Genomic DNA, 24,197 nt, shown 5'->3' with positions numbered 1-24,197 from the left:
CCTGGTGGGGTTGGGGGTCTGTAAGAGATGTAATGGATTGAACCCAGATTGGTTGCGTGCTAGGCAAGCACCCTACCAACTGTATTATCTCTGCAGCCCCTATGCTGAACTTTTTATATTGGTGTAGAGCTGACTTTCAATTCTTTTTTTTTTTCTAGGAGCAGTTTGCATTCACAATAAAGAACATTTAAAAATGAGCACACTTAAGTGGTATTTAATATATTCACAAATCCACCACTTATGTTTAGTTCTCAAACATTTTGTTCACCCCGATAAAACCCAATACCCTGAAAGCAGTTAACTCTCCTTAATTACTGGTAGCCATTTTTTTTTCTTCTGGGTCACACCCGGCGATGCACAGGGGTTACTCCTGGCTCTTCACTCAGGAATTACTCCTGGCGGTGCTCGGGGGACCATATGGGATGCTGGGAATCAAACCCGGGTGGGCCGTGCACAAGGCAAAACACCCTACCCGCTGTGCTATGGCTCCAACCCCACCACCTTTCTTTTTGGTTTAGGGCATTTTGAATTTCACTGAAGTAGTTATATAGTGTGTATTATCTTTATAGCTGAATTATATTCATTATATGTATATACTAAATCCATTCATCCTTTTATGGTTTATCTAGTGATTTTTAGATCCTGTAGATAGTGCTTTCATAAGCCATCTCTAAGTATTTGATTACTTGTCTCTAGTTTTTTTGGATGTTAATGTAGGAATAGAATTTCTGAGTCATCTAATTGTGTTTATCTAATTTTTTAGGAACTGCTAAACTTTTTCACATTGGATGAACCATTTTATGTTTTTCTGGAAAAATGTATGAGGGTTCCAGTTTCTTTAATCTTCTACACCTAAAAGTTACTGTTTAGTTGTGAGTTTGGTAGAAAGAATCTAACGTACTTTAAAGAAGAAAGTCTTTTGTTATTTTCCAGTATCAGCTCATTTTTATTCTCCTCAGGTATGTGGTAGATGGTGGCTTTGTGAAGCAGTTAAATCACAACCCCAGATTAGGGTTGGACATTCTGGAGGTGGTTCCAATTTCGAAGTAAGTTTCTATGGCATGCCTTTTTTTTTCTTTCTCTCTTTTCTAAGAAAAATTGATTAGATTATTTCTTATTGGATTGAGGGGTAGAATGTTAGTTACTTAGGAAACATAATCTATTTTGGTTTTTTCCCCATCAAAAAGGAGTGAGGCATTACAGCGAAGTGGCCGAGCTGGCAGGACTTCTTCAGGAAAGTGCTTCCGAATCTATAGTAAAGATTTTTGGAACCAGTGTATGCCTGACCACGTGATCCCTGAGATTAAGAGAACGAGTTTGACATCTGTAGTTCTGACCTTAAAGTGCCTTGCCATACATGATGTCATAAGGTATGTAGACAGTTTACAAATAAGAAATATTTATTAGGGCTACTTCTCAGAAATTATTTTGAAATGTTTGATTCACTGCATCTCTGGGGAATTGAGCCTAAGTCTATTTTCAGGGTTGAGTTAAACCCGAATAAAAGCCTTATTTACATGGTTCTACTGTTTTTTGTCCCTTGTCTTTTTTGGTTTTGTTTTTGATTTTGGAGCACACCAACAGTGTATAGGACTTTCTTGTAGCTCTGCACTCAGAAATCACTCCTGGCAGTACTCTGGGGATCATATGGGATGCCAGGGATTGAACCTGGGTCGGCTGCTTACAAGGCAAGCACCTTACCTGTACTACCTCTCTGGACCCCTTTCTCACTTTTAACTTTGGCGTAAGGTGCTGTCTCATGTTGATGTTTATTTGGATCACTTAAATTATTGTTCTTTTTCTGTAACTGTTGGTATATACTGATCCAAGTACTAGATTTTAAGTATTTATAATCTGTGTGTATGTGTTTTAATAGCATAATTTGGGTTTGATTTTTGTGTGGTTTTGTTTTGTGTTGGTTTTGATTATTATCTGTTTCGGGGCCACATCTGGTACTGGTCAGGACTTATACCTGGCTGTGCACTTAGCAAATCACTCCTGGTGAGACTCAAAACCATATGAGGTGTCTGGGATCAAATTTGGGTCAGTAACGTACAAGTCACCCTACTTGCGATACTATTTCTCTAGCCCCTAACAGCATTATTACTATTATTATTTTTTTTATGGCCAGCTTTATACTTGCTCCTGTGAGAGAGAAAAGTACTTTTGGCTTTCACCAAGCTTGCATTTTATTAGGTAACCAAGATTCAGACACAAGCAAAGAACAGCAATTAAATTATTCAGATGCATATCTGTATCATTGGCATAAGACAATATTGTTGCAAGGGGCTGAGATTTTATATCATACATGGTATGAGAAGTAATGAAAGAATTTTTTTTTTTTGTCTAAATAGTGCAGGTGCTTCTAAGTACATAATTGGGCTTCTTAGAAAATATTTCAAACTTGGGGCATAGTTACCTTAAGATTAGAAATTTTCTTTTTTTTTTTAACTTTTATTAGTGAAGCACCATGAGGTACAGTTGTAGACTTACAAATTTTTGTGCTTGGGTTTCGATTATACAATGATCAAATACCCATCTCTCCACCAGTGCCCATTTTACATCACCATGAATCCCAGTATCCCTCCCACCCCCATACCCCCCATCCCACCCTGCCTCTGTGGCAGGGCATTCCCTTTTGTTCTCTCTCCTCTTTTGGGTGTTGTGGTCTGCAAAAGAGGCATCGAATGGCAATCATGTTTGGTCTATAATCTACTTTCAACATGCATCTCCCATCCTGGGAGGATCCACCCAACACCCTGTATTTGGTGCTCCCTTCTCTATCTGAGCTGCCTTTTCCCCGAGCATGTCTGGCTGGCCTCTAAGTCATGGAGTAATCCTCCTGGTACTTATCTCGGCTATAAGATTAGAACTTTTCTAAGTGAGAATATAGATTGTAGAAAGAGGAAAGCATACAATGTATGAAATTCTAATGGTAGGCACAAATGATGTCAATAAGGAAGAAGAACTTATGAGACAGAGAGAAAGCTTTCAGATGAAATAATACTTGAAAATAGCCAAGTAGATATAACCAAGAATGAATATATTAGAAAATAGGAATAGTAATTACTTAATAGCATCTGTACTGAGTTACTTTTTTTGTCCTAAGTTTTATTTGGGATTCTGGGGCTCTACCTGGAAGTGCTCAAAGACTTGCACTAGCTCTCTGTTCAGAAATGACTCCTGGCAGTGCTGGGAAGACCATAGGTGGTACAGGGGATCAAATCAGGTGAGTGCATGCAAGGCAAGTGCCTCATCTGGCCCTCTGTCTTAAGTTTTAGACATTGAATACTCAAAGATTTTAAAGATTTAAAAAGAGAGAGAGAATTTTGGTGCATTCCACTTTGCAGTTAACTGCATCCCAGCTTTCAATGTGTAATTTGGATGTGTAATTTTTTTTCATGGGTTTCTCTCTCTTTCTCTCTCTCTCTCTCTCTCTCTCTCTCTCTCCCTCCCTCCCTCCCTCTCTCCCCCCCCCCCCCCCCACTCTCATACTTCCTAAATAAAACTTTACCGTGCATGGAAGTAGCTCAAAGCACTGATATTCATGCTTTGTATGTGGAAGCCCCAGGTTTCGGTCCCACATGGTCCCCCAAGGAGCAGTCACTGATTACTTATTTGAGAGTGTAGCCCAAAATCAAAATAATAATAATAGTAATAATAATGATAACTGATTGCTCTGTCAAATTACAGGAATTATAGCACTCTTGTGTTGGTCATGCTCTATTTGGTGTGGTAGGTCTCTTAGAGAAGAAAAAGGAATGTATTTATATCAAAGTAAAGACATTTTTGTAGTTTTTACAGATTTGAAAGGACTCTTAGAAAGAAGAGGAAGCTGATTAAGTTGTTATTGCTGTAGAATAGGGCTCATAAACTATGGCCTTGGATTACTGAGTACTTCTGAGAATAAAATTTTATTGGAATTTATCAATTCCCATTCATCTATTTATACCTGCTTTTGGTACAACAATAGAGTTTAGAAATTGTGTCAGAGATTATACAGATTGTAAAACCTAATGTATTTGTTATGTGGCATTTTACCAGAAGTGTTTTCTGATTCTTGCTCTATAAGATACCAAAACTTATGGATACAAATTGTAAGAAGGCAGATGGTAGAAGTGTATGATAAGACTGTTTGGAAAAAAAAACCCAGAATGGTAGAGTAGCAGCCCCTCCCCCTCCCCCCCAACACACCAGTCTGAAATTTTTGTTGATTTCTTTTTAAATAAAACTGTCTAGGAATGTATTTTTGTATACAGTATACAAAAAGGTATTGATCTTATGCCCTTTGTTGAACCTTTGTCTAGGTGAGAAATTTTTAGATTGCTTATCATCTCAAGCTTATGGAAGAGAAAAATAATGCAGTGCAGAAATATTAAATAACTATTCCTAATTTTAAAAATAGGAGAGAAGTGAGGCGAATGAAGAGGTAGATTCAGCAATAAGGAGATTATTGGAATGCATTGGGTACTTAGTAGTAAAGTGTAGTAACTATATCAAAAACGTAAGTGTTGGGGCCAGAGAGATAGTACATTGGGTAGGGTGCTTGCCTTGCATGTGGCCGACCTAGGTTTGATCCCTGGCATCCCGTATGGTTCCCTGAGCACTGGCAGGAGTGATATTTGAGTGCAGAACTAGGAGGAACCTTTGAGCATCACCTGATACGGACCCAGAAATAAACAAAAGAAATACCACAAAACAAAAAAAAAAACCAAACTCATGTGTTTATGTTTATGCAATTGTAAACATGTCACCTGAACTGTAACGATTTTTTTTGTTTTTTGGTTTTTTTGGGGGGAGGGTTACACCTGGCAATGCACAGGAGTTACTCCTGGCCCTGCACTCAGGAATTACTCCTGGCCGTGCTCAGGGGACCATATGGGATGCTGGGAATCAAACCCGAGTTGGTCGCGTGCAAGGCTAACACCCTACCTGCTGTGCTATCGCTCCAGCCCCTAATGATTGTTTTTTTAAAGAGCACAAAACCCCATATATGTTCATATGCTTATTTTCCACTCAGCTATTCTTTGTGAATATTGTTACTTGACATGTTAACAAATGTTATTAATACTGTATTAGAGACTGTCATATTCAGGGGATGCATGAATTTACGTTGTGTTTGTAGTTTATTTTAGGACAAAATAAATACATATATATACTTAAGCAAACATGGCAGTATTTATTTATTTATTTATTTTTGGTCATACCCTATGATGCACCGGGGTTACTCCTGGCTCTGCACTCAGCAGTTACTCCTAGCGGTATTCAGGGGACCATATGGGATGCTGGGAATTGAACCCGGCTCGGCCACATGCAGGCAAACGCCTTACTCATTGTGCTATCATTCCAGCCCCAACAAAATTATTTGAGTATGTACTTTTATTTTTATCTAAAGCCATTTTGAGGTGCTATTAAACAATTCACATTTTTTTAGACTATATTTTTCTTCACTGATTTCTAAAAATATGATAAAATGTTGTGTACTACAGAAGAGAATAAACTTGGCATTGGTTGTGAAGAATGTGGCAGGGTTAAGGTAAGTAGAAATAGTAAGAGTATCCTAGCTAAGGAAGAAGAGGGGGAAAATAGTGTTTCTTGAATTAAATATACATTTCAGAAAAAAAAGTACTATTTAGCTGAATGTTACAGAATGTTAACATCCCCCCCCAAAGAAAGGATGAAAAATGGGAGAAGTAACACCTTTTAAAGAAAATTTCAAACCTTTGTAAAATATTAAATATTTAAATCTCACTTCATGCCTCATTTAAACTACAGGTTTCCCTATTTGGATCCACCAAATGAGAGGCTCATTTTGGAAGCTCTTAAACAACTTTACCAGTGTGATGCTATTGACAGGTAAAAAAAATAAGTAGAGGGTTGGTTAGAGAAACAGCATAAGGGTTGAGATGCTTGCCTTACATCCTGCTTACCTAGGGTCAAATCTCTAGCACTGCATGAAGTCTCCTGGGTACTGCTGGTATGGTTCAACCCTCCCTTCCCCCAAATAAATAAAGATAGCACTGTAGCACTGTCCCCCCATTGTTCATCAATTTGCTCCAGTGGGTCTAGTAATGTCTCCATTGTGAGACTTGTTGTTACTGTGTTTGGCATATCGAATATGTCATGGGTAGCTTGCCAGGCTTTGCTGTGCGGACGAGATACTCTCGGTAGCTTGCCGGGCTCTCCAAGAGGGGCAGAGGAATCGAACCTGGGCCGAGTTGGTCGGCAGTGTGCAAGGCAAACACCCTACCCATTGTGCTAGCGCTCACAGAAAATGACTTGAATAAATTACTTTATCTGAATTTAGAATTTGTCCTCAGTTTCTTCTTCATAATTTTAACGTAAAAATACTCATAAGCTATTTTATTTATCATTACTTCTATTTATTTGTTTCATTACTTCTATTTATTTGTATCATTACTGTCTATTTATTTGTGCCCGACCTGGTGGTATCTGGGGAATCATGTGATGCCAGGGTTCAAAGCAAAGTCAGCCACATTCGAGGCAAGTACCTTAATCCTCTGTACTAGCCCTCTGGCCCCTAATTTTAATATTTTAAACATGTTTTGTTTTGGGGTCACACCTGACGGTGCTCAGGACTTACTCCTCAGGGATCACTTCTGGCAGGGCTCAAGGATCACATGGGATGCTGGGACTGAACCCCTGTTGGCTGTTTGCAAGGCAAATACCCTATCCACTGTACTATTTTTTTGGCCCCTCTCTCACCCCTGATATTAATAAATAATTTCTAAATACCATTTCTTTTTTTTAATTAATTTTTTTCTAAGTACTATTTCTTTGCTAGACATGTTGGATCCATAATATTGATGAGTCAATATTAATAAGACTTTGAGTTTTTGAGTTTTATCATAGACTTTTTGAATCTATGATGGGAAAGATTTTGTAATTTCATCATTTTCTGACTTTTTTTCAAGGAATACCCTTTATGCTTTTGAAGCTTTTTTTATCTTTTATTATAGGTTTTTTTTTCTCCTCACAGTTTAGTTTGTTGGCCCTTGACAACTGTTAATTTTTCATCTTTATCAGTGAGCATAGTGTATGATGTTTTTTCTGTTGAGTTGGATTTCTGAAGATGATTTAGGTAATAGATAATATTTGGTCTATTCTGAATACTGAACGTATTATTTATACTCTTTCAAAGTAGCAAAACTTAAAACCTTTTCCTTTCTGTTAAGGAGTGGCCATGTAACCAGATTGGGTTTGTCTATGGTAGAATTTCCTCTCCCTCCACATCTTACATGTGCAGTAATAAAGGCTGCTTCCCTGGATTGTGAAGATCTACTCCTTCCAATAGCAGCAATGTTGTCTGTGGAAAACGTCTTCATTAGACCTGGTAAGAAGTTTATCAGAAAATTTATTTTTAATTACTCAACTCACAATGGAGATGTTACTGGGCCCGCTCGAGCAAATCGATGAACAACGGGAGGACCGTGACCGTGACCGTGACAACTTTCTTTAGTTTGTTTGACTTGCCAGTGGTGCTCAAGGCTTACTCTTTACTCTGTACTCTGGAATCTCCTGGTGGTGCTTGGGGAATATATGGGATGCTGAGGATCAAACCTGGGTTGGCCACATGCAAGACAAGCAGCCAACGTGCCGAACTATCTCTTAAGTCCCAATAATTACTAGACTTATTTTTATTCATTTGTTTACTTTTTGTTTTGGTCATGACTGATGTTGCTTAGGTTCTACTTCCCAGCTCTAAGAGTTCAGTTTTCTAGGAAAATTAAGCAGAAAAAAAGTCACATTTTTCTCTTTAAGCTTCTAGACACATTTTGTTTCCCCTATCTTGAACATTTGCCCAAAACAGTAACAACAAGTCTCACAGTGGAGATGTTACTGGTGCACACTCCAGCAAATGTGTGCAGGGACCACCCTTGAAGTGTTGGAAGACCATATTCAGTGCCAGGTACAAACCACGCACCTTTATCTTGTACTGTCCCCCTGATGCCTTACTAACTAGTTCTTTTGCAGATATTTTCTTCCTGTGTGTGTATTGTCTTCTTATTCTCTTGACATTGTTTTTCTTTTTCTTTTTGGGTCACACCCAGCAATGCTCAGGGGTTACTCCTGACTCTGCACTCAGGTATTACTCCTGGAAGAACTCAGGGGACCATATGGGATGCTAGAAAGTGAACCTGGATCAGCCGTGTGCCAGGCAAATGCCCTACCTGTTGTACTATTGCTCCAGCCCACACTGTTTTTCATATAATGAAAGTTTTTCATTTTAATGATTTAAAATGAATAAATAAATCTAACTTTTATTCTTTCAGGGGTTTGTAAGTGATGCCAATTTTGTGCTTTTGTTGTTGTATCTGAAAAGTCAGACTTAGTAGCCAGAATGATAGTACTATGGGTATTGTGCTTGCCTTGCATGGGGCAGACCTGGTCCCCTAAGCACCTCCAGGAGTGATTCTTGAGTTCAGAGCCAGAAATAAGCCCTAAGTACTGCCAGATATGGCCCAAAAAACAAAAATGAAAGGAGGGGGGAAAAAAAGTCCAGCTTATAACCAATATCATGTTTTAGTAATTTCATATTATCTTTTTAGTAATTCTATGTCCATTTGCTCAAAAGACTATCCTTTTCCCATTGATAGGCCTTTCCTTCTTTGCCAAAGAGTCATTTATTTGACACTAATAGTGTGATTTTAGTCATCTGTGTCCTTTATCTCCCACACTATTCAGTTTTCTAGCTTTCTGTTAGAACTTTATTGTCTTATTTATTGGAGCCTTATAGTACTTCTTGATGTTGGATGGGGTCATTTCTCTGACTTTGTTCCTTTAAACATTGCCTTGTTATTTTGCTTCTTTTCCCTTTCTGTGTTAATCTCAGAAGCATTTTTGTATGTATTCACATCATAACCTGCTGAGTTTTTAATTTGGGTTATGTTGAATTATAGATCAGTTGGGAAGAACTTAATCTTGACCTCGTTGAATCTTCTGTCCCTGTACATAAAATACCTCATCAGTTATTTAAATCTCTGGTAATTCTCTTGAGTTTTGAAGCTTTATTGTAACCCTTGGAGACATGTAATAGTACATAACTTCTTTAAATATGGGTTATGTAACTAAACATGAGGGTTGTGAAAATTTTAAAAAGAATACATTTCTGATTTATCGTATTTAGTTTATATACCTATTTTACTGTTCTCTCTGTGTGTGTGTGTGTGTGTGTGTGTGTGTGTGTGTGTGTCTGTTTCTGTGTGTGTGTTTCAGGGGAAGGTTTGGACCATACTGGCAGTGTTCCGGGCCTGTTCTAGTTCTGCTCAGGAGTGATCTCTGGCATTGATCAGAATGTGGTGCCAATGATTCAAACCAGGGTTTGAATCCACAGCCACAGCTACATGCTATTTCTGTACTATCTCTCTGGCCCTGAGTATATATTTTATATAAGTGGGATTATTTGAAAATGTCTTGGATGAAAAGGGATTTCAAGTGGAAAAATATTTAAGTTCTAGTGTAAATAATTTTTATATTTGTTATCCTTTAATTGTCTGAAATGATAAGTGTAAAATTTTGGCTGAGAGTTAATTTCCTTTCACAGGCAAATAGGATTGCATATTGAACCTTTGTTCTGTTTTGGTATATTAGCGCGCGCTCTCTCTCTCTATATATATATATTTAATTTTTATTAGTGAGACACCATGAAGTACAGTTGTAGACTTACAAATTTTCGTGCATGGGTTTCAATTATACAATGATCAAATACCCATCCCTCCACCAGTGTATATTTATTTATTTTTAATCAAAAGAAGATGCAGTTTACTCCTTGTACCCTTAAAGAATTGAAGCTTCCCTGTTACTAAACTTCTTCTTCATCCTTCATCTTTCAGTATGTCATTATGGACCAAACTTAGTTTAGTTTGTCACATAATTAGTTTTTATTTCTTCTAGTGGGGTCAAAATATTTTTCTAAGGAATTTCTGAGAAGATAGTATATCTTGGCTAGAAGCCGAGATTAACAGTAGAGCATATGGCCACTCACTGGCTGTATTCTTTTGTATGCTGTTAAGTGCTGAATCTGGATTGTTTCATTATTTTGGTAACTATATTGAAGGATACTTTCTTCTATAAAATTACTCATTTGTGGGAGAGATGGTACAGTTAGTGGGGCACTTGCCTAATATGTGGCCAACCTGGGTTCAAATATATACAATATAGTATTATATATAAGGTTGATACATAAGGTTGGCTTTTTTTTTTGTTTGCTTTTTGGGTCACACCCAGCGATGCACAGGTGTTACTCCTGGCTCTGCACTCAGGAGTTACTCCTGGCGGTGCTCAGGGGACCATATGGGATGCTGGGAATCGAACACAGGTCAGCTCCGTACAAGGCAAACGCCCTACCCGCTGTGCTATCTCTCCAGCCCCATGGTTGGCACTTTTTATTATCAAAACAAAAGATATTTTAAAACCAGGGTCAGAGAGAAACAGATGAATCTATGAGCCATCTTCTAGGGGCTTGATGCATCCTGTTGGAACTTTATGTTTAAAATAATCATATGGGGGGCTGGAGAGAGATCATTGAGCTGAGTGCATGCTTTGCATGCAGGAGATCAGTGTTTTTAGTTCCCAGTACCACATAGTCCTTCAGACAGTCCCAGGAATGACTGCCCCTATCACAGAGCCAAGAGTAGTCTCCAAGTACTGCCAAGGTGTAGTGTTAAACTCCATAATAATAATAATAATAATAATAATAATAATAATAATAAAATAGGTCTGTAATTATAGTACAATGGGAGGGCTCTTGATTGGCATGTAGCTGACCTGGGTTTGATCTCTGGCATCCCATATGATTTCCAAGCACAGCTAGGAGTAATCCCTGAGCCTTACCAGATCTGCAAAAAAAAAAGAAAAAATATTTTCTTAAATGTATTTTAAAATACTTAAAAATTACTGCAGAGTACTTCAGTGGCAATCAAGGGCCAGGGTGGTTGACTGTCATTTTACCCAGTTGTTAGCTATTGGCCTAACTTGTCTGGATCACTTTTCAATTATTTTTATTTTTTTGGGTCACACCCAGCGATGCTCAGAGGTTACTCCTGGTTCAGCACTCAGGAATTAATTACTCCTGGCGGTGCTTGGGGGACCATATGGGATGCTGGGAATGAAACCTGGACCAGCTGTGTGCAAGGCAAATGCCCTATCTGCTGTACTATCGCTCCAGCTCCTCACTTTACAATTTTTAAGTGAGGGAGTTGACTAGAGATGATCCAACTCTGATGAACTTGTAAGGCCAGAAAAGAAATTATTTTCCTTTTGAAACATCTGAATAGATAGATAAAAATCAGTCTGATAATAGCCTTTCTTCTTTTGGTAACATTTTACTATAATTTCAAGTTCCTAGAAATGTTGAAAGAACAGTAAAAACTCCTATATCCATATAACTAGTTTTAGAAAAAGAAAAGTTTTTATAAGTGCTGGAGATTCAACCCAGGCTTCCACATATGCACGGCCTGTGCGTCATCATTGAGCCATGTCTTGTACCCTAGTTATAACAGTTTTTTAAATAAAAGTCCCATCTAGCTTTTGGGGTTGTGAAAGTTGTTGTATCTTCACATCTTCCATCCCTAGGGAGCTCTTCAACCATCATTGACTTAGTGATCCCTTCTCTATACCAAGTTTGACTTTTATGTAGCCAGAGAATGCCAGATCAAGACAATTTGGAGAAATTTTGTAGAACTTTTAAGAGTCATTTTCTGCTTTTATATATCTGGAGAAGTTTATGTCCTCTCTGTTAGCTCTTTTTTTCTCCCCTAGCACTTCTCGAAGAAAAATTTTTTCTATAAAACTAAAGAAAAAAAAAAGAAAGTTGTTGTATCTTACCTTGAGGGACATTAAACCCTTGTCTGGGGGTATACTAAGCTGCTATTACTAGTTGAGCTTTCTGTGTTAATGTTGTTTATTGAGCCTTTGGCTGCATTTGTGGCTGCATGCTCCAGAAACTCCAGAATATTTAACGGGGCACTGAGTTTACATAGGAGCAATTCTACGCTCTGGGTGTGGCTGCCAGGGCTGCCCGAAGTATGTGGAGGTGAATCAACACATGGGGAGGCTGCCTGTGCCCATTTTGAGAAGACCCCAGAGTTCTCAGCCTGAAAACTTTTGTACTTGAAATTTTCAGCAGAATTTAGTCATGAGGCAGTGGAGCCAGGCCATTGGCATAGTGGCAGCTGTGGCAGGTTGAGTGTGGCTGCCAGGACTTGAACAGGGCGGGGATGCCTTCTTTTTTTCTTTCTTTCTTTTTTTCTTTTTCTTTTTTTTCTTTTTGGGTTACACCCAGCAATGCACAAGGGTCACTCTTGGCTCTGCACTCAGGAATTACCCCTGGTGGTGCTCAGGGGGCCATATGGAATATTGGGAATCAAACCCGGGTTGTCCACAGCTCTACCGGCTGTGCTGTTGCTCCAGCCCCAGGGGATGCCCTCTTTCTGAAGGCAGCCCAAGGTTTCACTAGGAGACTGGTATATCCATGAATGTTTGTGCTAGTTGGTAGCTCCTGAGATTTAATTATGAGTTTGTAGCGCTGCATTGATAAATAAACTTACTTGATGAATGTTGTGGGATGTGTTGTGGCTGCTGGGGCTTCTGGAAGTACAGAGGTGAGTGGGGTGCTGCTTCTGAGGGCACTTGACTGTATATGTTGTGTAGTCTTTCCTGACTTGGGTCTTAACAGCTCAATTTAATTTATTATATTCTTACTGGTAAAACTGGCCAGTAGTCTCAGATATTACACTGAATAAGGATTTTTAACTAGCAAAATGATGATTCTGTCAGCACATTTAGTAGTTTTTCCTTTTTGTACTGTGTATACGATATTTGCTAGCATAGGAATTTCTTTAGAAGTTTTGAAGTGATGGCTTAGGGAGCTAAACAGCTATGCCTTAAAACAGACCTAATTTGAAATAGCATTGGATTCAGAAATTGTTGTTTCAGATATTTCATCTGGTGTTTTTTTAAATGAAGGGTTCTTTGTTTTTATGTGTTTATGACCCTTATTCGCATTTCAGCTCTGAGAATTGTAATTGAAATCTTTTCTCCATAAGTTTTGTTTTCTGATTGATTGCTGTAAAGAAAGGAATTGAATTCTCATCCCAAAGGAAAAACTTCAGCTGATAGAGCCTTGAATCTTTGCTGCTTCAGCTCATTTATGCTTTTGCTTTAATAGCACGCACTTATATTCATGAGATAAAACTGATAATAGAATCTCATCTGGGGAAAGACATTAAACTAAAGAAAATAAGTCTACGAAAGTAGTTAAAAATGGGTAATCAAACTACCGATTAGAGGATAAATTTGTTGAGATTGTAGAACTGTGTGTTACGGAGTTAGACTTTACTCCACATCTTATAAGTTATTATGGGATTTCTGCCAGTTTCAATTTTAATTTTTAAGAAGTGTCTTGGTTTGGGTCCACACCTGGTTTAGTGCTTTGGTTCATTCCTGACTGTGCTCATAACTCCTGCATGCAAAACATGTGCTTCCAGCTCATCATGCTATTTCTCTGTCTCTAAAGTAGGTTATATTTAAGGGGAAAGGCCAAGAGAAGGAGAAGAAACATGATCTGTCATTTTTCTTGACTTTGAAAATAGAGAGGATCAGAGAACAGAGCAGAGGTAGCAGTATGGAAAGGATAGCAAGGGAAGCAGTGTGCTGCCTACATTTAAAAAATTGTGAGTAGGCAATCACTGTAAAACAACAGAGATCCCTCGCTATTCATGCATCGTTAAAATTCACAGAAAAAGAAACTGAGATAAAAATTGAAATCCAGAGTTACACAATGGAGTACTATATAGCTGTTAGAAAAGATAAAGTCATGAAATTTACATGCAAGTGGTACTACATGGAAAGTATCATGCTAAGCAAAATGAGTCAGAAAGAGAGGGACAGACATAGAAAGATTGCATTCATCTGGGGAACATAAAGTAACAAAATATGAGACTAACACCCAAGAGAGGCCGAGATTAGTACCAGGAGGTTTACTCCATGGCTTGGAGGCCGGCCCACACATGCTAGGGGAAAGGGGTCCTCAGATAGAGAAGGGAGCACCAAATAAAGGGTGTTGGGAGGATCCTCCCAGGATGGGAGAAGCATGCTGAAAGTAGACTATAGACCAAACATGATTGCCACTTAGTGTCTCTTTTGCAAACCACAACACCCAAAAGGAGAGAGATGGAAGAGATGGGGGTCTCTCCGATTTGAAATCAGTAGGGAACAATAATTCACCAGCGTCAGAAATATTTTTACTTTGAGGGTACATTTCTACTGGAAACACATTGAGTCTCTTTCGGGGCTTGGGTATGGGAGGAACTAAGGGTGTCTTATCCCTTATATTCTCCTGCTCAACTGTACTTCTCCAAAACTGGACAATAAAATTAACAATTTCCATGTAACCCAGAATTCCATGGGGATCTATCTCCCTTCCTTAGATGCCATGTAGACACCTTTTTTTTAAAAAAAATATATTTAAATTTTTATTAGTGAATTTTTATTAGGGCTGGAGCGATAGCACAGCGGGTAGGGTGTTCGGGCCGACCCGAGTTCGATTCCTCCGCCCCTCTCGGAGAGCCCGGCAAGCTACCGAGAGTATTCGATATGCCAGACACAGTAACAACAAAGTCTCCAATGGAGACGTTACTGGGCCCGCTCGAGCAAATCGACGATCAACGGGAGGGCCTTTACTTACTTACTTACTTATTAGTGAAACACCATAAGGTAAAGTTGTGGACTTTTTGTGCTTGGGTTTCAGTTATATAATGATCGAGTACCCATCCCTCCACCAGTACCCATTCACCACCACCAATTATCCCAGTATCCCTCCCCTCCTCTCGCCACGCCCCCCCCCACCCCCATCCCACCTCGCCTCTGTGGCAGGGCATTCTCTTTTGTTCTCTCTGTCTCCTTTTGGGTGCTGTGGTTTGCAAAAGAGGCATTGAGTGGCAATCATGTTCATTCTATAATCTACTTTCAGCATGCATCTCCCATCCTGGGGGGATCCTCCCAACACCCTTTATTTGGTGCTCCCTTCTCTATCTGAGCTGCCTTTTCCCCTAGCATGTGTGGCAGGCCTCCAAGCCATGGAATAAACCTCCTGATACTTAGCTATTCTTGGGTGTTAGTCTCCTATTTTGTTACTTTATGTTCCCCAGATGAATGCAATCTTTCTATGGCTGTCCCTGTCTTTCTGACTCATTTTACTTAGCATGATACTTTCCATGTAGTACCATTTGTATGTAAATTTCATGACTTCATCTTTTCTAACAGTTACATAGTACTCCATTAGCCATGTAGACACTTTTCTTAACTTCTTTCCAAATCTTGATCTCTAGAGTCCCTTCATCCGGGAACCATGGGTTTCTTTCATAAACAACTTTAAAGCAGGCCCAGATTTGGTCTCTGGAAATGCAGTTTTTGGGTCCCCTGTTCTGCGGGAGATACTGAATCAAATCCATAAATGGCTTGACTTGTTCAGTCTGGCTTGAAAAACATTGGAAGAGCCTGGGGAGACCCAGATTCTGTCCCATCTTAGTGGGGGGTATGGCTAGGATTCTAACTCCTAGCACCTTAAAAGTTCTGCTATCCCACTCTTCTCTGAGTGGGGGAATATAGCTATACTGGAGACTCCTAAGTCCCCAATAACCCGAAAATTTGTTCTCCCACTCAGCACTGCAAGCCAGGGTCCATTGACGCAGTCCTTACCTTTAGATGCCCAACAGTTGGTGGCTCAGGCCCAGGCACAGGGACTCCACCTGTGATTTTTCAAAAAGGTGCCGTTGCACACTGGATGAGAGCATTTGGTGGCTGAGAGCCGCCTCCCCAGGCCAGACAGAGAGCTGGGGAACCGGGCTGGTCAGTAGTAAGTTTATTTCTCTCTCCTCCCCAGTGTAACCTGATCTATCCCTTACAGCACAATCTTAGTCATAGTTTTGGTTATAGTCCCAGTCATCCTAGTTCCATCATCCTAGTCTCCTCATAGACCTAAAAGTCCTCTCAGTTCTCGTCTTTCTAGTCCTTATATTTATCATATTCCCCACTCTCCCCTTACAGCATAGTTCCATAGAAATCGTGAAGGATGGCGTTACACATAGGTGGGGCTGAACATTGTGGTAACAACAGAGGTAAAGCCACTCCTTCAGAGGAAGTTCTAGGAGATTAACTCAAGGACAGAATCTCATCTGAGGATTCAGGACTCCAGATAACTAGGAGATTGGCTCAAGTACGGGTTACCATCCAGCTTGTATTGCTTTATCCTTTCCTCAGCTAGTAGTCCATTTAAACAATCAGTAAATTTACTTATATTTCTGGTGATTTTGTATGAACACAGTAAGAGATACATTCATCTTAAAGGTTGGCTCTTCCTGGGGACATCTCGGTATATATCCCAGACTACCGCCCTCAGGCCAGGTTAATCTTTCCTATCCCCAACAGGGTCCTTATTCAGTTACTTCTCTTTGGTTTATGACAGATTTCGTTCCATGACCTTGCTCTTTACTTACACTTATTGCTCTTAGCTTGTCCCTTTCCAATGCCAGGGTAGCTTGCCCTGGGTCCATCCAGTCCCTTTGTTGGGACCCTCCTTTTGGGGACGTTAGGAAGTTAGGGCAACTGAGGTTTAAGTCAGGTAAATATGATGGATGCTTAGGAATAAATATTATTTCAGAGTCAGTTAACTCCCATGTTACAAAAGCATAGCATCAATTGTCTTCCTGTGTCTATACAAAAAGGACATTGCTAAATAAACCATGAAAATGACCTAAAGGAAAAAGAAAAGCAATATTAGATTATTACTGCCAGATGAAATTGGGTATGTCTTAGGAGCACTGTTGTAGGAGTAACTCAATAAACATAAGCTCCCTGCTGGAGGAGCAAGGACAAACCAACGTTATCCAACAGTACTAGTCTTGTACAGTTTGACTTTGGCTTACTATCTCTCGACAGTAGTGATTTGGGGCTTGAGATGACATGTTTTGGCTTAGAAATCATGGTCTCTCAATGGTTCCTTCATTATCTCTTCACTTTATCAGCATCCTTTGTATTGCCTGTGATAAATCATATTCTTTTTTCTCTATGTCCTTACCTTGTTACTTAGGTAACATAGATGAAAACAACTTAGTTTGGAGTGGAACCCTTTATACTAAATCTGATTGCTTTCTTTCCAAACCAGGAACTGTTACTTTGCTGAGTCATATCATAGTCCATAGAAGCGCAGTTTCCTAGAATTCAGGAAATGTGCTGCCTATGCGAAATCTAGCTATCATGTGTTTACTGAAGGAATAGGGGTTGTTTTAAAGGGAAGTTTTGTAATAAGTAGGATTTTGAAAAAGTGGGACTCTGAAAGATTTCCCTGGGGAGAGTATTACATGGGTGATCAGAAGATCAGAGAATCAGCACCTCTTTTTCAGAATGAGATCATGACCACGTCAGTAAAAACTTTATCTTTAAAATACTAAGCAAAAGAAACCAGGCATATGGGGCTGGACAGATAGTATAGCTGGTAGAGTGCTAGCCTGGAACTGTTAACTAAATAATAAAGTTTTAGGGCTGGAGAGATAGTATAGTGAGTAGGACTTTTGCCTTGCATAAGGCCAACTTGAGTTCAATCCCCAGCATCTCATATGGTCCCCCGCGCATCATCAGGAGTAATTCCTGAGTGCAGAGCCAGGATTACCCCTTAGCATTTTGAGTGTGGCCCCAAAACAACAACAGCAACATAAAGTTTTCATAACGCGTATCTGATTGCTTTTTAAATTTTTAAAAATTGAATGCAAAGCTTTCATAATTGGGTTTCAGTTATAAAATGATCAAACACCCACCCTCCACCAGTGTACATTTTCCATCACCAATGTCCCCAGTACTCCTCCTGCCACCCCCACCCGACTCCACCCCCTGCCTCTGTGGCAGACAGTTTCCTTCCTAGCCTCTCTCTACTTTTGGACATCATGGTTTGCAATATAGATACTGAGAGGCCATCATGTTTGGTCCTTTATCTTCTTTCAGCACACATCCCCCATCTTGAATGGTCCCTCCAACCATCATTGACTTAGTGATCCCTTCTCTATCCCAGCTGCTTTCTCCCCCAGCTCATGAGGCAGGCTTCCAACCATGGAGCAATCTTCCTGGCCTTTGTCTCTATTGTCCTTGGATGTTAGTCTTATGTTATGTCCACGGTTCATGGTCCTCCCGTTGTTCATCGATTTGCTCGAGCGGGCCCAGTAACGTCTCCATCATGAGACTTCTTGTTACTGTGTTTGGCATATCGAATACATCACGGGAAGCTTGCCAGGCTTTGCCGTGTGGGCGAGATACTCTCGGTAGCTTGCTGGGCTCTCCGAGAGGGGTGGAGGAATATGTTTTGTCATATATCCTATTTATATATAAATAAAACACTACATGTTTATACATGTAGAAAATAGTAACAGTGGTTAGCCTTAAGAGTTGATTTATGGGTAATATGACACTGAGAATATCAAGCTTTTATTAATATATACATATACATACAAAATTATTATTTTGGTTTTTTTTTTTTCCTACTTGCTGGGGATCAACTCAAGGACTTACATTTAGAATGCATGAACTCGGGCTGGAGCAGTAGCACAGCGGATAAGGTGTTTTCCTTGCACTCGATCAACTGGGGTTCGATTCCCAGCATCCCATTTGGTCCCCTGAGCACCGCAAGGGGTAATTCCTGAGTGCAGAGCCAGGAGTAACCCCTGTGCATTGCCAGGTGTGACCCCAAAAAAGCAAAAGAAAAAAAATTAGAATGCATGAACTCTACCATTGAGCCATGTCCCTGGTAGCATAAAAATTGAGAGAAGTAATATGTTGCTGTTCTGGTAAAATCTGAAGTGTGTTTCAAAGGAGAAAAAGAATTGCAAAAGTGATACAGTTCCATCTTATTCTAAACCAAAGTGTAAGGCAGATGTTTTGCTTGAGTAAGTAGTGAATGTGGGCACTGGATGTAAAGTAGAATTGAAATGCTTTCGCAATTGTTATTTCAGTTGATCCAGAATACCAGAAGGAAGCAGAACAGAGACATCGAGAATTGGCAACTAAAGCTGGAGGATTTAATGACTTTGCAACTTTAGCAGTCATCTTTGAACAGTGCAAATCAAGGTACGTAAGAGAATTCCTTGTTTTAGAGAGAGTCAGTTTGAAATACAGCCCCAGTCTGTACTTACTATATGACTTTAGATAGTATAAACTTCAGTGGGTATGATAGTAGATATTTTTGTGGACATTAATGATGCTTATCTCTGTCTGGTGGTTTTTATTTGGTGGACATTTGTTTAATATAACATTCTCCTCTTGTCTCCTATATCATTCCCGAAATGCACCTTGTATATAGGATTTTAGTTTTATATAGGTAGTTGGGATGAAAGAATGATTGGATTTGGGGGTAAGGGTTTCACTTGGCTAGCTCCGTGCTTAGGGATTATTCTTAGCAATGTGGGGAGACCACAGCAGTACTGGGGATCAAATTGAGGTCGGCTGCATGTAAGGGAAGTATCCAAACCCTGGTACTATGTCTCTGGTTCTGTAGTTGAATATTTGTTACAGTATAATTGGAAAAGAAATCCAGTTAAAAATTTTGTTTTTAATTCACTCAGATACCTATGTTAATCTGGTTTAGCAAATACATTAAAGTGCCTTTTCAGTACTTGGACAGTTCTTATAAAAGAGCTGATAGTCACTTAGAGGGTCTTAGTTTTGTGTTAAAAACTAGAATGTCAGAAATTCGGGTGTTTTTGTTTTGCAGTGGAGCGCCAGCTTCATGGTGTCAAAAACACTGGATTCATTGGAGGTGCCTGTTTTCAGCATTTCGTGTAGAAGCTCAACTTCGAGAACTAATCAGGAAACTTAAACAGGTAATTAAACACTTTTTTCCCATGAGTATAATTTTGGACCTATATATTTCTTTTTTTTAATTAATTTTTAAAAAATTTTATTGAATCACTGTGAGATAGTTACAAGCTTTCATGTTTGGGTTACAATCACAATGATCAAGCACCCATCCCTCCACCAGTGCATATTCCCCACCACCAATATCCCTGGTATCCCCCCTGTTTCACACCCTCCCCCTGCTTCCATGGCAGACAATATTGCCCATAATCTCTCTCTACTTTTGGGCATTAACGTTTGCATTGGACCTATATACTTCAGATTTAATTTTCATTAATGTAACATTACTTCTAACCACTTTTCTACTTGCTGCTATGTATCGCTGTCTCCCTTGCATCATGAAAATTTCCTCATTAATAATAAAGGATTTTTTCCTGCAGAAATAGAGATTTTAAAAAATAGCTTTAATGACTTATAATTGACATACAATAAACGTCATATATTTAAAGTATACAATTTAGGGTTAACAAGTAGTAGAGTGTGTGCTTTGTATGTGAGAGACTCTATATTCAATCCCTAGTACCCTCCAAAAATGAAGTAGACAATTTGACGAGTTTTAACATTTGTATATACTCATGACCATCACCACAATCAAGATGACTTCTTTCACTTCCAAGTTTCCACTTGCTCTTTTGTAATCGATCTATCCATCCATTCATCCCATCTCTAGAGCCTGCCCCACTAACAACCATTGATCCACTTTCTGTGTCATGATATAAATTTGCATTATCTAGACTTGCGATAGCACAGCGGTAGGGCGTTCGCCTTACAAGCGGCCAACATGGCCGACCCGAGTTCGATTCCTCCGCCCCTCTCGGAGAGCCCGGCAAGCTACCGAGAGTATTCGATATGCCAGACACAGTAACAACAAAGTCTCCAATGGAGACGTTACTGGGCCCGCTCGAGCAAATCGACGATCAACGGGAGGGCCTTTACCTTACCTTACCTTACATAAATGAAATCATGTTATATGCCTTTTTTGGTTCTTTTTCCTTATTCAACATAGGATATTTTTTATCTGTATTGTTTATTGTGGTAAACTATGTATAAAGTTTGCCACTTTAACCATTTTTTAATTACCTAGCTCAGTAGCATTAGATATAGTCACATAGTTATATGGTTTTTACCATTATCTGTCTCCTGAATTCTTTTATCTTTCCATGTTGCAACCAGCTCTCCATTCCTTCTTCCCTCTGACCTTTGTTAACACTACCCGACATTTCTTTCTTTTTTTTTTTTTTTTTTTTTTTTTGCTTTTTGGGTATTACCTGGCGATGCACAGGGGTTACTCCTAGCTTTGCACTCAGGAATTATTTCTGGCGGTGCTCAGAGGACCATATGAGATGCTGGGAATCGAACCTGGGTCTGCCATGTGCAAGGCAAACGCCCTACCCGCTGTGCTATAGCTCCAGCCCTACATTTTGATTTTTATATTTAAAATTTTTTAAATTTTGTTTTTCTCTCTCTCCCCTTTGTTGCTGTTCTGGTGGTGATGATCTTGGTTCTGTGTTGAGGTGCTTAGTTATGGTGCTCACTGGGATTTGCACTGGATTGTGGTGCTCATATGGAGGTGGTCGTGTGGTGCATTGGAGATCACACACTTGTACTAGGCTAGATCCCTTTTTCAAAATAAAAGATTTTTTTTTTTGATATTTTCTGTGATATTTACCATTGTATTTGTGTTCTACAGCAAAGTGATTTCCCACGAGAGACTTTCGAGGGCCCTAAACATGAAGTACTACGAAGATGTCTTTGTGCAGGCTATTTCAAAAATGTCGCAAGACGGTAAGAAATGAAAGCTTGAGCTGAAGATAATTTGGTCAGTATTAAACTATTCAGTATTAGGATTTTGAGGGTTTGTAATTATGACATTAATTACAGTGATGGCGGGGCTGGAGCGATAGCACAGCGGGTAGGGCGTTTGCCTTGCACGCAGCCAACATGGCCGGCCCAGGTTCGATTCCCAGCATCCCATATGGTCCCCCGAGCACCGCCAGGAGTAATTCCTGAGTACATGAGCCAGGAGTAACCCCTGAGCATCGCCGGGTGTAACCCAAAAAGCAAAAAAAAAAAAAAAAAAAAATTACAGTGATGGGGGCTGGAGAGATAGTACATTGGATAGGACGTTTGCCTTGCACACGGCCAACCTGGGTTCGATCCTTGGCACTCCATATGATCCCTGGATCCCTTCCGGAGTGATCCCTGAGTTGCAGTGCCAGAAGCAAGCCCTGAGCATCATTGGATGTGGCCCAAAAACCACAATGAAAATAATTACAGTGACCCTTTTCATAATTGTCATTTCTGTGGAAGGAGCTGCAGTTATTAGAGTTGGGCTATTGGAGCTCAAGTTGGGTAAGAGAGGGGGAACCTATGAAGGATGACTGTAAGATAGAGTTTCAGCATCCAGGTTGAGTGAGAGAGGTGACTGGATTGTGAAAACACAGTAGGTTTATGGGCATCCTGGGCAGGGACAGCTTGGTGTGGAGTGTCAGTTGCAGCAGAATGGGGAAGGCACTCCTGTTGCAGTTGGCTGGGGTTAAGAGTCTGAATGTAGTGGGCAAGGGTGTCTTTGTTAGGGGAATGGGGAAATGATGATGACTGAAGATTTGCTAGATACAGAAGAGTTCACCACACAATTAACTACATTAAAGATAATAGTTAATAATGGTGAAGGGAGTTGGAGATACTGAAGGGGAAGGGCTGGAGAAATAATACAGAGGGTGGGTATTTGCCTTGCATGCAGCTGGCTTGGGTTCACTCCCCAGAACCACAAGTAGTCCTCTGGGCACAGCTGGGTGTGGCCTGAAAACCAAAAAAATAAAATAAAAAATTTTTTAAAACTGAAAGGGAGAAGATGAGAATGATGTGGGGCTGAATTGGAACTTCAGAGTATCATTATGCAGTATGCTTTTTATAACTAGAGGTTGGATAGATGTGTAAGATGAATACACTAAATATGTACATTATCTATTTGTATGTTTGTAAATATTAGTATACATATATACCCTAGCTCTGAGAGGGACAGGGAACAAGGGCACTATGATAGCAGCCAATATACTTAGTACCCAGATCTTGATTTTGAAATATCCTTAAAGAATTTAGAGTTCTTTGGAGAAATAGGTTGGGACATGCAGATGAGTACAGAAAATTTTGTATTGCCAGCAAGCAAGGAAGTGGTCAGAAAAAGTCGAGGACATGTCAGAAGCATAGAGGAGCCAGTTTGAATAGGCCCTAACTGATTGAATATGGGCTTTTTTTTTTTTAATTTTTTTTTTGCTTTTTGGGTCACACCCGGCAATGCACAGGGGTTTACTCCTGGCTCTGCACTCAGGAATCATCCCTGGTGGTGCTCAGGGGACCATATGGGATGCTGGGAATCAAACCCAGGTCGGCCGCGTGCAAGGCAAACGCCCTCCCCGCTGTGCTATCGCTCCAGCCCCAAATATGAGCTTTTTGAGCATCAGTGTAGTAATAAATAATAGCAGATAACCCACTATATAAAATATGAAATGTTAATCATTTAAACTTGATGAGTGAATGCGTTAAAAGTTCAGTGATAAATGGAATTATTTACAAAGTTGATAGTCTCTACAAAATTCTTAATAAAAGGGGGAAGCAAAAAATTAAAAAAATAACAAATATCTGTATAAGTGGAGAAGCTTGGTAGAACCCTCCTAAATTAAGCAGAGTGAATATCATTAGTAGTAAAGTTAATTGAAATGATGTTCTTGATACAGTAGAAAGAGAACGCAGCATCACTTCTGTGATACCACTGCTAAAGATATATAATCTAAATTTGATCATCCTGATACAAATGCAAATTCTGTTAAGTAACTAGTTTATGATCTTTAAGTATGTCAAGATCATGACAGATTATTGTCTGTCATGGAGGCAGTGGGAGGGTGGGAAAGGTGGGGGTATACTGGGGATATTGGTGGTGGGGAATATACACTGGTGGAGGGATGGGTGTTTGATCATTGTGTGATTGTAACTCAAACATGAAAGCTTATAAGTATATCTCACGGTGAATCAATAAAATTAAAAAAAGATCATGACAGATTGATCAAAACTGGTAAGAATTCCAGAATCAAGACAAATCCTTCTGTACTGGATCCTTTTTTTTTTCTCTTTGGGGTCACATCCAGCGATGCCCAGGGGTTACTCCTGGTTCTGCACTACTCAGGAATTACTCGTGGCAGTGCTTGGGGGACCATACGAGATGCTGGGGATCATATCTAGGTTGGCTGCCTGCAAGGCAAATGCTCTACCTGCTGTAC

General features: G+C 39.7%; 1 protein-coding gene across 1 annotated transcript in view; it reads left to right on the top strand.

The window, feature by feature from the left end:
• The window catches only part of DHX40 (DEAH-box helicase 40), a 42,855-nt gene that overhangs the window by 12,544 nt on the left and 6,114 nt on the right, over positions 1-24,197 (top strand). The window contains exons 9-15 of the mRNA XM_056126594.1: positions 960-1,046; positions 1,188-1,370; positions 5,776-5,856; positions 7,197-7,354; positions 19,020-19,134; positions 19,778-19,886; positions 21,611-21,705. Coding sequence (XP_055982569.1) covers positions 960-1,046; positions 1,188-1,370; positions 5,776-5,856; positions 7,197-7,354; positions 19,020-19,134; positions 19,778-19,886; positions 21,611-21,705 — 828 coding nt within the window. The remainder of the gene's footprint in view (positions 1-959; positions 1,047-1,187; positions 1,371-5,775; positions 5,857-7,196; positions 7,355-19,019; positions 19,135-19,777; positions 19,887-21,610; positions 21,706-24,197) is intronic.

Source organism: Sorex fumeus, unplaced genomic scaffold (genome assembly GCF_029834395.1).
Source record: "Sorex fumeus unplaced genomic scaffold, SorFum_2.1 ptg000063l, whole genome shotgun sequence".
NCBI classification, from domain to species: domain Eukaryota; kingdom Metazoa; phylum Chordata; class Mammalia; order Eulipotyphla; family Soricidae; genus Sorex; species Sorex fumeus.
This window is presented reverse-complemented; position numbering and strand designations above follow the sequence as displayed.